We start from the raw sequence: 17,361 nt of genomic DNA, 5'->3' as shown, positions 1-17,361 counted from the left end.
GTAGTCATAGTAATATAAAACATCAAATACTGATTTTACCAAAAGTTATGATGTAACAATTATGGGAGGATTGATAAAATGGTGGTGACACGGTGGATGTGGGGTTTCAGGCTGTTAACACCTGATGTACCATAGTTTTCCTTCTACTGATCTTGAATAAGAGCCACCAGTGAAAGGCAGTCTCAGCCTCCTCTGAGACATGAAATGTGTTAACTGTATAGTAACTGGTTTCTCAGCTATGGCATAGTTTGGACCTACAGCGGATTATAGAAAACTCAGTTCCCTAACAGCAGTGTGGAGAGACCACAGAAGTGAGAAATAGGTCTTACTTGCTACTTGACAGCCTTCAAATCGAAGGCAAATTATTTAACCTGTAAGGTCTTACATCAAGCAACTACTAAAAAGAGATAATTACTCCTGGTCATCTCAAAGAATTGTTAAATGAAAGACAGTACAGAATAGAAGAACACAGGCCGTGAAGACAGTCAGTGACAGTCTCACCTTTTCCATTTACTGCTTCAGCTTGTACAAGTTATTTTGCTTTTCCTCTCTAAGCAATGGCCATAATTTACAGAAAGAAATACATTTTTACACCATTACTCAGTATGTGTTTGTGTATAACTGAAACAAAAGTTTTACAAAATAATATATGTAACATGAAAAGAATAAAAATGGAAGAGGACCATCCACACACACACAAATTTGTGGTGGCTCATTAAACTGATTTCAAGACTCGGTCATGATCTGTGCTTTGAAAAACACTGTAAAACTCCTTCACCTATAAAACATAAAATAGAACCTACTTAATAGGATCCATAGGATACTTCACAGGAATTACTTCTATAAAACTTTTAGTACGATGCCTAACACTTAAAATTAGTGCTTACCATATGTAGGCCCCATTATAAATGTTTTACCCATATTAACTTGTTTAATCCTAACAGCTCCTTTATGAAGTAAGTACTATCATCATCATTCATTCTTATATACTGATGAAGAAACTGAGGTAAAGAGGTTAAACAGACTTGCCTATTGTCACACAGCTAGTGTATGGCAGAGTTAGGATTCAAAATCAAGTAGTGTGGCTCAGCAGATTGTGCTCTTAACTGCAAATGCTGCATAACCTTTATAGTAGAAAATATGGGATTAAAGTTGGCAGGTGCAGGGTCTGAGTTGTAAGGTCTAGCTAAAAGATGTCATCAGCAAATGAGATTCAATTCAGTAAATATGCCCCCCAGGAGCCATATGTGATTCCACCTGGGGCACTCACCCTCTAACAAGGAAAAAATATGAGCCAAGGGGATAAGACCAAAGAAGAGTAACAGTGATTTTTGCTAGAAAAGGAATGACAATTATATAGCTGTCAGGGAAGAATTATTTCCTTTACTACTCACAGAAGCCCTTAGAGGGACCCCCTCCAGTCCTCGGAAATTTGCCCTACCCCACCTGGTCTCAGATTCAGGTCTCTGATTCTATTTTCAAAGCCACTTTCACTTCAACCAGTGATTGATTCAAGAAGAGAAGTGGGCTGGGCTGAGGCCCTGAACAAACTGGCAGTGTAACTTAACTGTTTCCCTGAATTCCTCTTCCTAACTCTACTCCTGGCCACAGGCCTTCCACTCTTATCTAATTGTTATAGACACCCAGACCCCTTCTCCTTCCCATGGTCTCCATGGATCCCTTCCTTTTCAAGGCTAATACTATTACTCAGTTTCACTATCCTTTCATCTTCAGCCTCTCACATCATCAATTAGCTCTCCTCTTTCTCTTATATTTTCAACCTTCTTCTCTACCATTAAACATGATTAAGTCTCCCCAGTGTAACCAGGATCCATGTAAAGCAGGATAACCTCCAGAATCTATCTTCTTACCTCCTTTTTTTTTTTTTGACCACACAGCACGCAGGATCTCAGTTCCCTGACCAGGGCCCCCTGCATTGGAAGTGCAGAGTCTTAACCACTGGACCACAGGGGAAGTCCCCTATCTTCTTTCCTCTTAATGTTAACCAGATATTCCTGAGAATCCCCTATATCTAGGTTTCATTACTTTGTGCTTGGGCGATTTTACTTATTTCAAGAAATTTTATGGCTAGAAAACACAAACAAAAATAATAAAAGGGTGAACAACTCAAAGAGGAAAAGAAAGAACAAATAGAAACCACCTCTAGTACCTGAAGGAGGAAAGGTTTCTGGAGTGGTTGCTGCAGTGCTGGCATTCCCCTCCCAAGGTTCTGTTCTGGTATCTGTGAACTGGTTATCTGGAAGCCATGTTCCATTTGGTGAAACTGCAGTGACTACAGAATTGGTGCTTACTGTTCTTGTGGTCCCATTGTCAGAGTCTGAAGAATTGACAGTGGTTACATAGGTGGGTCCCAGAGTTAGGCTTGGGCTGAATGTTGGTGCCAAGGAAGGAGAAGTTACTGAAGAAGTAGGATTTGAAGTTTTGGTCTCTTCTTTAAGTGATTCTGCTGTAGATGCTTTAATAGATCTTGTAACGCCTACTGAAGGTGAAACTACAAACACGAAAAAACAAGAAAACATCACACAAAGAATCTGAGAGCTCAACAGGTATGAAGCACAAAGCAGAAAGCCCTTACTACACTATCAAATACTTGCAGACCAATGAGCAGACACACACACACACACACACACATACACACACACACACACACACACACATTCTTTTATTATCTTTTTAAAATTTGAAGTATAATTGATTTACAATGTTGTGTCAATCTCTGCTGTATAGCAAAGTGACTCAGTTATACATATATATACATTCTTTTTAAATATTCTTTTCCATTATCGTTTGTCCCAGGAGATTGGATATATAGTAGGACCCTGTTCTTTATCCATTCTAAATGTAATAGTTTGCATTTACGAACCCCAAACTCCCAGTCCATCCCTCTCCCTCTCCCTCTCCCCCTGGAAACCACAGGTCTGTTCTCTATGTCTGTGACTCTATTTCTGTCTCATAGATAGGTTCATTTGTGCCATATTTTAGATTCCACATATAAGTGGTATCATATGGGATCTGTCTTTCTTACTTCACTTAGTATGATACTCTCTCGTTGTATCCAAGTAGCTACAAACGGCATTATTTCGTTCCTTTTTTTCCATTCTTTTTTTATGGCTGAGTAGTATTCCATTGTATATATGTACCACATCTTTATCTGTTGATCGACATTTAGGTTGTTTCCATGTTTTGGCTATTGTGAACAGTGTGGCTATGAATATAGGGGTGCATGTATCTTTTGGAATTACTTTTCTCTGGGTATATGCCAAGTAGTACATACTCTTCTTTTAATGCTGAATCCTTCCCTCACTTCCAAAGGATTACTGTCTAATGGAGGGAGAAACTGGATTCTTTACTTAGTTCCTCAGAATCAATATATGAGTCTTAAATAACAACCGTTTTCTTTTCTTTTTTTTAACTTTTCAGGAATGAATACATAATCTCTTTATTTAAAGTAGTATATGGTATATTGAACAATGCTGAGCATAGCATACACTATAACCCAGAGATGTGCAAAGACATTTTACTATCACTTTTAAGTAGAACTTTAATATTTTTTCTTTCTTCAGTACCACCGAGGCCTTTAAATTTGGGTCATTAAACATAAAACCAAAATTCTATTCCAAATACCAGTCTTATCAAATGGCACTTTACCTATGGTAGTGTTGTTGGCACCAACATGTATCAGACCACTGCCAAGCAGAACAAGAAGGAACCAGGAATCCATGTTGACCTGGAAAATAGAGAGCCATTTTAGATAAGGTCCCATTATACTGTAACTATGTCCAAAATACTCACCAAAGGAGTATTTTGGGCAAACTCTTCCTAGCTATTAAAGTGCACACACAGGACCAATGATCTTTTGGGGGTCTGGTAAGCACAATTCCCCAGGAATCCAGCTACTTAATTGAATCTTTACACAACTATAAGTAAGTGCAGTGGTTCCCCACCTTGGCTGTACTTTAGAATCACTCAAAGAACTTAACAACAAAAAAAAAATCCCTGTGTCAGACTACATCTCTGGGGGTGAGAGGCAGGTAGCAATCCATTTAAAAGCTTCCCAGTTAATTGCTATGTGCAGCTTTAGTGTCTTCAGAATGAGAAGTATGGAGAAGGTAGGTTGACTGCATGAATGTACTGCCCTCCAAAGCAGACATTATACAGCTGTTTTCAACCTTTATTTCACTTCAAACCATATCAGAGGGCTATGGCACATTCCCATTGGTAGTAGTGGCTCATTCATCCATTCAGATGTCTATGCCCTATACTAAGCTAGGTACTAGGGAAACAACTAGGGAGCAATACACTCAGAGGTCCCATTTTCATGAGACTCACAGCCTAGAGGTAATTTAATATGGTAGTGACTCTCCAAGGGAATCAGAACATGCCTCTCCACGGGGCACATGACAATCTCTGAGGGAGTATGGAGAAATGCAGGTGGTTTATGAACATCCCAGGAGTTTGCCTCTGGTACAAATAACCATGGCTAGCAGGGAATTGGGTTCAGCCAGTGGCCTTCCCAAGGTACAGCTATACAAGATTTGACCAGTTCCCCTCTTCCCCCCAACCATTATCCAAAATTGGGAAAGCATACAATTTCCTCCATAAGGGTTAGAAAACAGATTGGAAGGCTGATTATTATTTATGTATCCATGTCTATTCTTGATAAACCAATAGGACATGGTTTTAGGAAAAATAACAATGTATTTGCGGGGAGGGGGTTAGACCATCACCTCATTCCATATGTCAAAATAAGATCCAGACGGGCTGAAAAATTAAATGCTTACAAACACATTTTAAGAGGGAATAAATGAAAATGTGAGTTCAGAGTGAGGAAGGATTTTCTAAACATAAATGCATTGTAAGAAATCACAAAGGAATAAATCACAAAAGTAAAAATGGAATATCTGACAATAGGAAAAAAATAAAAGCTACAAAATATAAAAGAAATCAATCATAAACAATGTTCATGGATAGGAGGACTCAATATTGTCAAGACGTCAGTTCTTCCCAACTTGGTTTATAGATTCAGTGCAATCTCAATCAAAATCCTACCAAGCTATTTTGTGGATATCAACAACTGGTTAAGTTTATATAGAGATGCAAAAGACTGAGAATAGCTAGCTCAATACTGAAGCAGAGCAAAGTTGGAGGATTACTGTAAAAGCAAATAGTAATATAAAAAAGCAAATAGTAATCAAGGCAGTATGGTATTGGTGAAAGAACAGACAAACAGACCAATGGAACATGAGAGAGAACCCAGATATGGACCCACATAAATATATAGTCAATGGATCTTTTACAAAGGAGCAAAGGCAATACAATGGAGCAAAGGTAGTCTTTTCAAAAAATGGTGCTGGAATAGCTCGGCATACATATACAAAAAAAAAAAAAAAAGAAAAGAAAAAAATCTAGACACAGACCTTATACTCTTCACAAAAATTAACTCAAAATGAATCACAGACCTAGATGTAAATGCAAAAGATTCCTGGAAGATAACACAGGAGAAAAGCTACATGACCTTGGGTTTAGCAATGACTTTTAAGATAACAACACCAAAGGCAGAGTCATAAAAAAATAATCAATAAGCTGCACTTCATCAAAATTAAAAACTTCTGCTCTGCAAAAGACAATGTCAAGAGAATGAGAAGACAAGCCAGACTGCAAGAAAATATTTGCCAAACACACATCAGGTAAAGGACTGCTATCCAAAATAAAGAACTCTTAAAACTCAACAATAAAAAAACTATCAACCCAATTAAAAAATAGTCAGACCTGAACAGACACCTCACCAAAGAAGATACACAAATGACAAAAAAGCATATGAAAAGATGTTCATCAACATATGTCATTAGGGAATTGCAAATTAAAACAATGAGACACCACTACACACCTATCAGAATGCCCAAAATCCAAAACACTGACAACATCAAATCTCCGTGCTTCTGCGGAGCAGCAGAAACTCTCATTCATTGTGGGAATTCAAAATGGTGTAGCCACTTTGGAAGGCAGTTTGGTGGTTTCTTACAAAACTAAACATATTCTTACCATATGACCCAAGCAATTGTGCTCCTTGGTACTCAAAATAGAACTTAAACTACTGATGGGAATACCAATTAGCCTATAATAACAAACTCCTTTCCAGAAAGATTATACAAGAATCTTAAAGGTGCCCACATTGTTTTCTGATCCATTTCCAAGGTTCTATTCTTGAGTATATGTAAATAATCTGAAACTCAGATTAAAATGATATGCAGCTATTCATTAAGTGGCAAATACAAACAATCCAAATACCCAAAAATAAAAAGTCAGTAGTATTACGCTGCTATTCAAGACAATAATTGTTGCTATTCGATATGCTATATTCGAAGAATTTAAGAAAATGGAACAAGCCCATCATTTTTAAGCTTAAAAAAACCCATCAGATCAAAACTGAATATAGGGACTTCCCTGGTGGTGCAGTCGTTAAGACTCCGTGCTCTGAATGCAGGGGGCCTAGGTTTGATCCTTGGTCAGGGAACTAGATCTCACATGCATGCTGCAACTGAGTTCACACACCACAATTAAGGAGCCCGAGAGCTGCAACTAAGACCTGGCACAACCAAATAAATAATAATATAATAAGTAAATAAATACTAAAAAAAACCCTGAATATACCATTTAATCTCAACTAAATTTATGTATGTATATGAATGTATATGCATGAAAGTAAGCCTGGAAGGATCTATAAACATTTTAGCATAGCATTTTTTGATTTTTATTTTCTTTATATTGTATTTTATTTCCAAGATTTTTCAAATAAGGAGCATGATATTTTTATAAATAAAAATAATCAATAAAAGTTAAAAAGAAAATAGATTTCACTACAAAGCATGAATATAAGAAGCAAAACTAAAGGAAGGAAACTGCAGAGGAAAGTGAAGTGAAAGAATTCAAGGAAAAGAACAAATGCATACTGGATGGCAAGTTGGAGAGGATTTGTATGCATAAACTAGGGAGTGGGAGGCATGTCAGAATTTAAGAAGAGCCATGCCAGTAACAAGGTCTATCCATGGACCACAACCAGGAAAACCATCGTAAAGGCCTCATTCTTCCCGGAGGATATAAAGACCCTCAGGTAAATTCCTGTGACTTCTGACACCCTGACTAAACTGCAACCACACCTATGCTTAATTTTCCCTCCTCCAGTCTCCAAGTCTTTCATGCCAAGTATTCCAAAGCTGCAAAGTCAGAAGTACAGTTGAGGCTTCCTCAGTCCTCTAGGATGCCATATGCAAACCATTTTTCCTGGAGTCTGCTCTAATACGCCCTGTTCCTGAGGGCTTTTTTGCCTTATGATTTCCTGGCACTCACTTGTCACTGAAGACACTGCACTGTGGCTCACAGTTTTCTTCCCATTCCAAAGTCCTGATATTCTCCTGGAAGATTTTGTTTCAACATCTTTACAGATGACCGCCACAATTCACATCACTCAGACAAGTTTCTGAGTTCCCTGACTTCCTCAACTCCAATGACCTTATACCTCCACTCCACTGGGGCCAGTCATGACAATGGCTGCACTCTAGATTTTGTCAGCACCAGAAAAAGCTCTCATACTGAATCTTACTTTCCCACTCTCCAACCATACTCCCTTACCCTTGCAGTTCACACTCTATTATGTCTACTATACCTGCACTTTGACCTCACCCAGGCTTTCAGTCCCTTGAACCTCTAATTTTCTTTCCAATATCTCTGTTGTCTTTATTTCCTTCTCTACTCAACCAAGAAAACTTGGTGTTAGCTCAATCACTACCTTGCTAATATCCTAAATTCTTTTGCTACGTTGTTCTTCTATTACACCTACATGGGGGAAATATTCCCCAACCCTGAACTAATCCAACTGTCAGCCCTACACCTGGACTGCCATATGCTCCTTAAGAAAATCAAACAACCCATAAGGTTAAGATCACTGTTTCTGCCTCAATGGAACTCTCAACATTTTCTGCAATCTTTCTATATTTCCCACTCAGCTCTCTCTCTAATGCTCCAGTGATTTCAAAGAACCTCCTCTCCTCTCCAACCATCTCCTCTCACATCCTTGCCTGTTGGCCTTGCCTTCACTTCAGAGATAAGAGAAACCACTAGACTGGGACACCCTTACCTACCTGTCACCTTATTTACAAATTTCTTCCTTCTCTGCAATTCCTCCCAAGAATCTCAGTCCCTTAGGAACCTTGTCCTGTAGATCCTCTAACACCATCTCCTAGGTTTAACGCCCTTTCATAACAGCATTTAAACACAATTAAGAATTTCTCAAAGAAAAGAACTCCTTTTAATCTATATCAATCCTCCAGCTAGCATTCTCTCTACTCCACTTCACAGCCAAATTTCTAGAAAGAGTTGTCTCCATGGCAATCTGGCTTCTTTTTCCACCATTCCACTAAAACAGCTACCTCCATATTTTTAAAGAATGAGCTCTTTAAAAATATTTCCAACTCATTCACAAAGGTCTATTTTCCTCGATATATAAAGGACTCCTACAGATTAAGAGATGGCAAAAGAGTAAAAGAGATGAAACAGACAATTCACAGAAAACTAAACAGTTCTCTTAAATACTGATATAAGAAAAAATGCTTAAACTCACTCATGATCAAAGAAAGCCAAATTAAACCATACTGCGATATCATTTTTCACCTATCTGACAGTCAAATATAAAAAAACTTTAACAACACTGCGCTGGGGCAAGGGTTTGTGTAAACAAGTACTCTCATACGATCTGTAAATATTTATCAGAATTACGAAAGCACAAACATTTTGACACAATTCTACTTGAGAATTTTACAGATATACCCATACTTTTAAAGTGACCAATATACAGGTTATTCAATGAAACATAGTCTGCAATAGAAAGAGACTGAAAATAACCTAAATGTTTATCAATGGGAGAGGGGGACGTGTTTAAATAAATTATGGCATATTCATAAAATGGAATACTATGCAGCTGTTAAACAAAATGAGGCTCTTTGGAGATCATTTTATTTCAGCACACAAGCCTTTTTTTAAAATTTTGAACCATCTTAAAAATAACTTTTGCGGGACTTCCCTGGTGGCACAGTGGTTAAGAATCTGCCTGCCAGTGCAGGGGACACGGGTTCCATCCCTGGTCTGGGAAGATCCCACATGCCGCGGAGCAACTAAGCCCATGCGTCACAACTACTGAGCCTGCACTCTAGAGCCTGCAAGTCACAACTACTGAGCCCACATGCCACAACTACTGAAGCCCATGCGCCTAGAGCCCATGCTCCGCAACAAGAGAAGCTACTGCAATGAGAAGCCCGCACACTGGAATAAAGAGTAGCCCCCACTCTCCGCAACTAGAGAAAGCCCGCGTGCAGCAATGAAGACCCCACGCAGCCAAAAAATAATAATAATAACTTTTGCAAAAAACTCAAAATTCATGAGAGGAGGGACTTCCCTGGTGGTCTGGTGGTTAAGAATCCGCCTTCCAATGCAGGGGACGTGGGTTCGATCCCTGGTTGGGGAACTAAGATCCCACATGCCGCGGGGCAACTAAGCCCATGCACTCCAACTACTAAGCCTGTGCACCATGACTAGAGAGCCCATGTGCCACAACTACAGAGCCCACGTGCTCTGTATCCTGCATGCCACAACTAGAGAGCCCGTGCACCGCAACTAGAGAGAAGCCTGTGCACCGCAACTAAGAGCCTGCATGACGCGATGAAAGATCCTGCATGCTGCAACTAAGACCCAATGCAGCCATAAATAAATAAATATTTAAAAAAAATTCACAAGAGGAAAAGCCCACTGGTATTTCTTTCTCCTTTGCCCATCCCCCTTTCTCTTCCTCTCTTCCCCACCCTTCTCTGTGTGTCTGTCTGTCTCTCTCTCTCTCACACACACACACACACGACTTTTTTGTTGTTAAATCCCTCAACCTCTCTGTCTCATCTGATTTATTGACATCCCATACTCTCCCAAATTTATCTCTTCCCCATACCTCTCTCTGAATTGAGGATTTTGAAAGCTGGTTCTATGACGAAGGCCTAGTCTTGATACAGATGAACAGTTAAATAGTTTGAATCTGAGGGAAATATGCACTATCAAACGTCAGAAGGAAACCAGCCCTCCCTTTCAGCTATAGTCTGCACGATGCCAGGAAGCCTGTGCACAAATTCTAATGGTAGGAATGGTTCTGCCTTGTCACAGGATGATTTTTAGATGAGGTATTTTAAATAGTTTGAATCTGAGGGAAATATGCACTATCAAACGTCAGAAGGAAACCAGCCCTCCCTTTCAGCTATAGTCTGCACGATGCCAGGAAGCCTGTGCACAAATTCTAATGGTAGGAATGGTTCTGCCTTGTCACAGGATTTGTGATACTTTTATTTTATTTTAAAAATTAGTTTGTCTGACAACTTCTTTTAAAACTAAATATACACCTAACTTTATGACCCAATAATTCCATTTCTATATATTTACATAAGAGAAATAAGAACATATGTCCAAAAAAAGACTAATACAAGAATGTTCATAACAAAAAGCTGAAAATAATCCAAGTAACTATCACTAACAGAATATATAAATGGAAAGTGGTTTTTTCTTACAATGGAATATTACTCAGTAATAAAAAGGAAAGAACTACTGATACACACAAAAACATGGATGAATCTAAAAAACATCATGCTGAGTGAAAAAAGCCTTACACAAAAGAGTACATAACATATGACTCCATACAGATGAAGTTCTAGAAAAAGCAAAACTAATCTGTGGTGGAAAAATCAGAACAATGGTTGCCTGGGAAAGAGATGGAGGATTTACTGAAAAGGAACATGAGGGTACTTCCTGGACAACAGTAATATTCTATATCTTGACAGGGAAATGGGTTGTGTGGGTGTATGCATTTTTCAGAACTCACTGAATGATAACTTAAGATTTGTGCATTTCACTGTACATAAATTTTATCTCTAAAAAGATTCCACCCATAAACACATGTTGTAAATGATATGTATGCTTAAATAACTGGGAAGAAGTACACTGATATACACAACTTACTTTGAAATACATTAAAAACAATATGAATTGATGAAACAGGGGATGGATATAGACAGATACAATAGAGTAAAATGTTAATTGTAGAATTTAGCTGGGTGGATATAAAATTCTCTCAACTCTTCTCTACATTTGAAATGTTTAGAATAAAAGGCTGATTACAAAAGTCAGTTCTGAGAGAACTGGTATTTTCATGGTATTGCATTGCATAATCTTGGAACATAGTATTTTGCCTATTTATTCAAGTTTTTATGTTCAAAGTGTTACTGTATTTTTTGTCCTATTCATTTCTTCCTGTTTCTTGTTTTGTTTTGTTTGTTTGTTTGTTTGTTTTTGCGGTACGTGGGCCTCTCACTGTTGTGGCCTCTCCGGTTGCGGAGCACAGGCTCCGGATGCGCAGGCTCAGCGGCCATGGCTCACGGGCCCAGCCACTCCGCGGCACGTGGGATCCTCCCAGACCAGGGCACGAACCCGTGTCCCCTGCACCGGAAGGCGGACTCTCAACCACTGCGCCACCAGGGAAGCCCTTTTCCTGTTTTTTTTTATGTTACCATTATGAATGGAATCTTTTTTTTTTAATTTCAGCTTCACTAAGGTAAAACTGACATATAAAATTATAAGATATTTAAAGTGTACATTGTGGTGATTCTATATACATATACATTGCGAAAGAATTTCCCCCATCTAGTTAATTAATACATTCATCATCTCACCTGTTTATCTTTTTTTGAGGGAGAGAAAATTTAAGTTCTAAACTCTTAGCAAATTTCAATTATACAATAGTGTTGTCAAATATAGTTACCATCTTTTATGTTAGATTCTTAGACCTTATTCATCTTCTAGCTGAAATGAGTGGAATCTTTTACTGTTATTTATTAAAAGATTACTTTTCTTATATAGGAAAGACATTGGTCCTCATCCCCTTCACTGAAATTATAACCTATTAAAATAAATAAATAAAGCATGCTCATTACAAGACATACAAACAGGGAATTCCCTGGTGGTCTAGTGGTTAGGACTCAGTGCTTTCATTGCTGTGGCCTGGGTTCAATCCCTGGTCAGGGAACTAAGATCCTGCAAGCTGGGCATGGCACAGCCAAACAACAACAACAACAACAACAACAACAACAACAAAAGACATACAAACAGAACAGATGGATATAAAGAAAAATCTAAGTCTCATTCACCTCCTGCCTGTCCCATTTCCCAAAAGTGATCACTAAATACTTTCTTTCATATCCTTTAGAGATTTCCTATACTATAAAATTATATACCTACACATAAAAAATAAATAAATAAACAGGATAGTAGATCTGCTGTCTACAGCTTGCATTTTTACTTAAATAATAAATCCTGGACATCTTCCACATCAGTACTTTCCAGCTACTTTTCTTTTCAGTAGCTGCATAGTGCTTTATCATATGGATATACCACAATCATTTTAACCAGTCTTTCTGGTTTTTTTTTTTGTTTTTTTTTGTTTGTTTGTTTGTTTTTTTTTTTTTTTGCCATACGCGGGCCTCTCACTGTTGTGGCCTCTCCCGTTGCGGAGCACAGGCTCCGGACGTGCAGGCTCAGCAGCCATGGCTCACGGGCCCAGCCGCTCTGCAGCATGTGAGATCTTCCCGCAACGGGGCACGAACCCGTGTCCCCTGCATCGGCAGGAGGACTCTCAACCACTGCGCCACCGGGAAAGCCCCTGTTTGCTTTTGTTAGGTAGGAGTTAACTGTATATATGATTTCCTCCTCTATCTTACACATTTTTAATATTAATTAATTAATTAATTAATTATTGCCTGCGTTGGGTCTTCGCTGTGCGCAGGCTTTCTCTAGTTGCGGTGAGTGGGGGCTACTCTTTGTTGTGGTGCGTGGTCTTCTCATTGCGGTGGTTTCTCTTTGTTGTGGAGCACGGGCTCTAGGCACACGGACTTCAGTAGTTCTGGCTCGCGGGCTCTAGAGCGCAGGCTTGGTAGTTGTGGCACACGGGCTTAGTTGCGCCGCGACATGTGGGATCTTCCCAGACCAGGGCTTGAATCTGTGTCCCCTGCACTGGCAGGCGGGTTATTAACCACTGTGCCACCAGGAAGTCCTTACATGTTATTTTTGATTGGGCAACAGTGGCCCGAGTAAAGACAGAATTATATACTCCAGGAAAGCCAAATAATGGAAGAAACTAAAGCTTATACATTTTTCATTTTTTTCAAACACCCTTGTGAATAATAAGCCTTTGGTTATGTGAGTATAGAATAAATGAGCAGGGAGGCTTTGGGAGATGAGTCATGAAGGTTTGGGCAGTTCCCTAATTTATTGGACACAATGGCATACACACTGTATCCTTTCTCCTACCCCACCACACCCAAACAAAAGGCTAATATACAGTTCTTTTTTCATTACAAAAACATTTCTTACTTAAAAAAATTTGTTTCCATTGCACATACATTAGGGAGATAAACCAGGAAAGTTTAACATTCAAATAACAAAGGAAAACCAAGATGCCATTAGCGATACTTAAAAGCCTTAGGACAAACAACAAAGGAAGTTCTGAAAAGTTATAGCTATTGTTTTCCTAATATTTTAGTGTCTAAGAACATTTCCTAAATGTTCTTAAAATTCAAATTCAGCACAGCAGATCTGAGACATTCCCCAGGGAATCATGTGGAGGCTGAATTCTGCAGTGGGGACATGGATGGTGGGCAGTGTTCATTGGCTGTTAAATCACTCACACTCGCCCTCCCATCTCAAAGCCCAGTCTGCAAGGAGCACTTGGTATGCTTCCTCTCACTTAATCCTTCCCAATCCTATGACGCTAATATTGGTGTTATCACAACTTACCATGCTGTGTACCTTGTGGGGAGGGAGTCTCTCTTGAATTGCAATCAATTATACATGCTTACACACATTTCAGGGGTAAATTATTTGAAATATATATACTGCACCCAAGATGAAGGAACCATCACAGGCATATTGAGTATCTAGTAAAGAAAGAATTTTTGAGCTTCTGGCCAAAGAGAAACACTCCTTGCACAGATGTACACTCCCTGTCAATGGACCCTGAGGTCCGGAGAGACATGCCACCCTCACCTAAGAACAAGGAGAGGAAGGAAGAAAGAAAACTGGATGCTAGTACTAAGGAGAACACGCCCATTCCTCAGCTAGGTGTAGACAAGTGACTAAATTCTGGCCAAGGAGATATAAGCTAAAGTATATTATGAGATCTCTAGGAAGGTGGTTTAACAGGGAGGGAGGTAGGGAGTCGTTTTTCCCTGTCCTCTCTCTCCTGTAATCTAGAATTCAGATGTGATGATTAGAGCCCCAGCAGCCATTATGGACCCTGAAGTGACTTTCAAGATAATAGAATAGAGAGCTAGAAAGAGACCAAGTTCTCTGATGACACTGTTGAACTGCCATACCAGCCCTGCTTACTTTCAGATTTCATATATATAAGAAAGAAATAAACCTATTTTCTGATATATGCAACCAACTCCAATGCTGATACAGATAGTTATAAAGAATAAGAAGACCAACTCCTAACATTATGACTTGCTATGGATAAGGAATGGAAATGATGAGTGTGCTCTGAAATGCATTTTCCTTGGTGCTCTTGCTAGGAAGCACAATGTTGCATACATCTGCTCAAGAAAAATGTTACAAGGAATTAATATTATGAAGTTCCCACTAGCAAAGGAGAGCTCAGCCAATCTGCATACTCTCCAGAGTATAGACTCTGGCTGTGACAGCTTCCATTAAGAGTCCATCTATACAAAGCTAAACATTCAATATTCAATACTTTGATAAAATATGATCAAGTATCAGGTACAATTTATCTCAATATTTGGCCTTTTATCTCAGTTAAATCTCAGAGCAACTCTACATGAGAGATATTCTTCATATTCCCATTTTGAAGATAAAGAAATTGAGAGATGGTCACATAGCTGGTAGTTGTAGAAGTAGAATTCAAATCCAGATCTACCGGATTTTTCTTCACATATCACTGTGAAGATATATTGACCATAACAATGGTCAAAAGCTTAAAGACTGTTGAAAGATGTCTCCCAGGTGTGGAAGAAACAAAGATGTGGCAGCTAGGAATGTTATGCTCTGCCTGAGCCTTCTTCCAGAGCTTTTCACGTTCTCTGATTTGAGAAAAAGGCACCTAGATGGAGAGTTCAGTTCCTTCAGCTAACTGTTCATTCATCAACATTATATTATTTATTATTAAGATCAAAAACGATTTTTACAACTATAATCCCTGGTTGCCTGCTATGTGCTAGGCATTTGTATGAGGCATTCTATATACTTTAACCTAATTAATCCCCACAACCACCTTTTGAGTTAGGTACTGTTTTTCCATTCTACAAATGAATAAAGATCACAGAGGTTAAGGAATTTGTCCAAGGCCACATACCTATTAAGTGCCTACTAGGATTCAAACTCAGGGCTTTTAAAACTCCAAAGTTCCCGCCTGCCAATGCAGGGGACACGGGTTCAAGTCCTGGCCCGGGAAGATCCCACATGCTGTGGAGCAACTAAGCTCATGCGCCACAACTACTGAGCCTGCGCTCTAGAGCCCGCAAGCCACAACTACTGAAGCCCGCATGCCTAGAGCCCATGCTCCACAACAAGAGAAGCCACTGCAATGAGAAGCCTCCACACCACAACGAAGAGTAGCCTCCGTTCGCTGCAACTAGAGAAAGCCTGCTTGCAGCAACGAAGACCCAAGCAGCTAAAAAAACAAATAAATAAAATAAATAAATAAATTTTTAAAAACCCCCAAAAAACAAAAAACCTCTAACCAGATAATGCAAATACACAGACAGATCAGATTTGGACTAAGTATAGATTGCCATCAAGTAGTTCACTAACTAGCAGTGAGGCACAAATAAGCTATTTATTTCAAACCCTGAATTATCACCTGGCATAATGTTAGTCAATTAACACTAAGGCGAGGTAGTAAAACTGCACACCACAGAAGGAATTTTCAGGGGAGGTAATGCTTGAGATGAATTTGGAAGGATAAAGAGCAGTTAGCCAGGAGAAGGGTCAGAAACAAGAAAAAGTCTTTAAAGCAAAGAGGACTTTGAAGCTTGAAAAGATCTATCTGGTTCCAGGAATGGCAAACAGCTAGGTAAGGGCATCAAGCAGGACCTCGATAAACATTTGCTAAATGAATGTGAAAATGGCAGACATTAAAGATTGGGGTCTGTGAGGATATGTGGAGGAAATGCAGGAGATGAGGTAAGAAGAAACAGCAAACAGATCACAAAGGGGCCTGTTAGGCCACAATAAAAAGTTTTGACTTTCCACTGAACACACTGAGGAACCACCAAAGGCTTTAACACAGGGAGGTTGACCATAACAATTTGGATCTTAAAACAATGACTGACAGTAGGGTGGAGGATCAGCTGGTGTGGTTTGAGGTTAGAAGGGCTGCTGACTGAAGCTTTCTGAAATAATCTAGCCAATAAACCAGGAGGACCTCAGAGCAGGGCTGATATGTGTATAGGGACAGAACTGAAAACTTAACAATGAGATGCCAGAGGCAAGGAAGGCCCAGGTCCCTGACTTAGATGAATCTCAATGCTATATGCAGGAGAATGATTGCTTTGAGACATACCATAGCGAAGGTGATGAGCTTAGTTCTGAACATTGAGAACAGTGCAGTACTACAGTACATGTTGTATCTACAGGGGAAGGAATGGGGTGAAGGGTTGGAGAAGGGGCAGAACGGCAGACAGGCAATGACAGAGCAGCTGCCACGGAAGTCAGGCAGTAAGCCAAAGAAAAGAAGAAGACAGCTGTAGAGACTGACAAAAGCAGCAATGAGCAAGCCAGGCAGGAGACATCTGACAAGCACAGGAGGCAGGAGTAGGTGGGTGCTGATGAGTAAAAAACTGACACATGCCTGGGACTTCCCTGATGGTCCAGTAGCTAAGACTCCACGTTCCCAATGCAGGGGCCTGGGTTTGATCCCTGGTCAGGGAACTAGATCTCACATGCCGCAACTAAGAGTTCGCACGCCGCAACTCAAAAGATCCCACATGCCACAACTAAGACCTGGCACAGCCAAATAAATAAATAAATAAATAAACAAACAATCAAACAACAAAATATAATTCTCAACTTAAAAAAAAAAATTGACAAATGCCACTAAGGGAGGGTGGAGTAGGAATGGCACACACACCCTGAATACTTGCTAGTGAGAAAAAAGAACCTGAAAAACTGCTGACGGGCTCCTGAAGAAGTCCTGGAACACCAGAAATCAACTTTCATTATAGGTATTCAATGGAGAAAGACAAC

At 39.5% G+C, this 17,361-nt stretch overlaps 1 protein-coding gene across 8 annotated transcripts in view; it reads right to left on the bottom strand.

The window, feature by feature from the left end:
* The window catches only part of PTPRA (protein tyrosine phosphatase receptor type A), a 185,527-nt gene that overhangs the window by 68,543 nt on the left and 99,623 nt on the right, over positions 1 to 17,361 (bottom strand). For 6 of the 8 annotated variants that reach the window (XM_028499672.2, XM_024117167.3, XM_024117166.2 and 3 more), the window contains 2 exons: positions 3,670 to 3,748; positions 2,171 to 2,512 (listed from right to left, as the gene is read on the bottom strand). In XM_028499672.2, coding sequence (XP_028355473.1) covers positions 2,171 to 2,512; positions 3,670 to 3,742 — 415 coding nt within the window. In that variant the 5' untranslated portion in view covers positions 3,743 to 3,748. Of the gene's footprint in view, positions 1 to 2,170; positions 2,513 to 3,669; positions 3,749 to 17,361 lie in introns of those variants that run through there. The other 2 variants (XM_007127141.4, XM_007127140.4) reach the window with 2 other exon arrangements.

The sequence above is a fragment of the Physeter macrocephalus genome, chromosome 14 (assembly GCF_002837175.3).
Source record: "Physeter macrocephalus isolate SW-GA chromosome 14, ASM283717v5, whole genome shotgun sequence".
Taxonomy (NCBI): domain Eukaryota; kingdom Metazoa; phylum Chordata; class Mammalia; order Artiodactyla; family Physeteridae; genus Physeter; species Physeter macrocephalus.
Note: the sequence above shows the minus strand (reverse complement) of the source record. Positions and strands in the feature narration are given on the sequence as shown.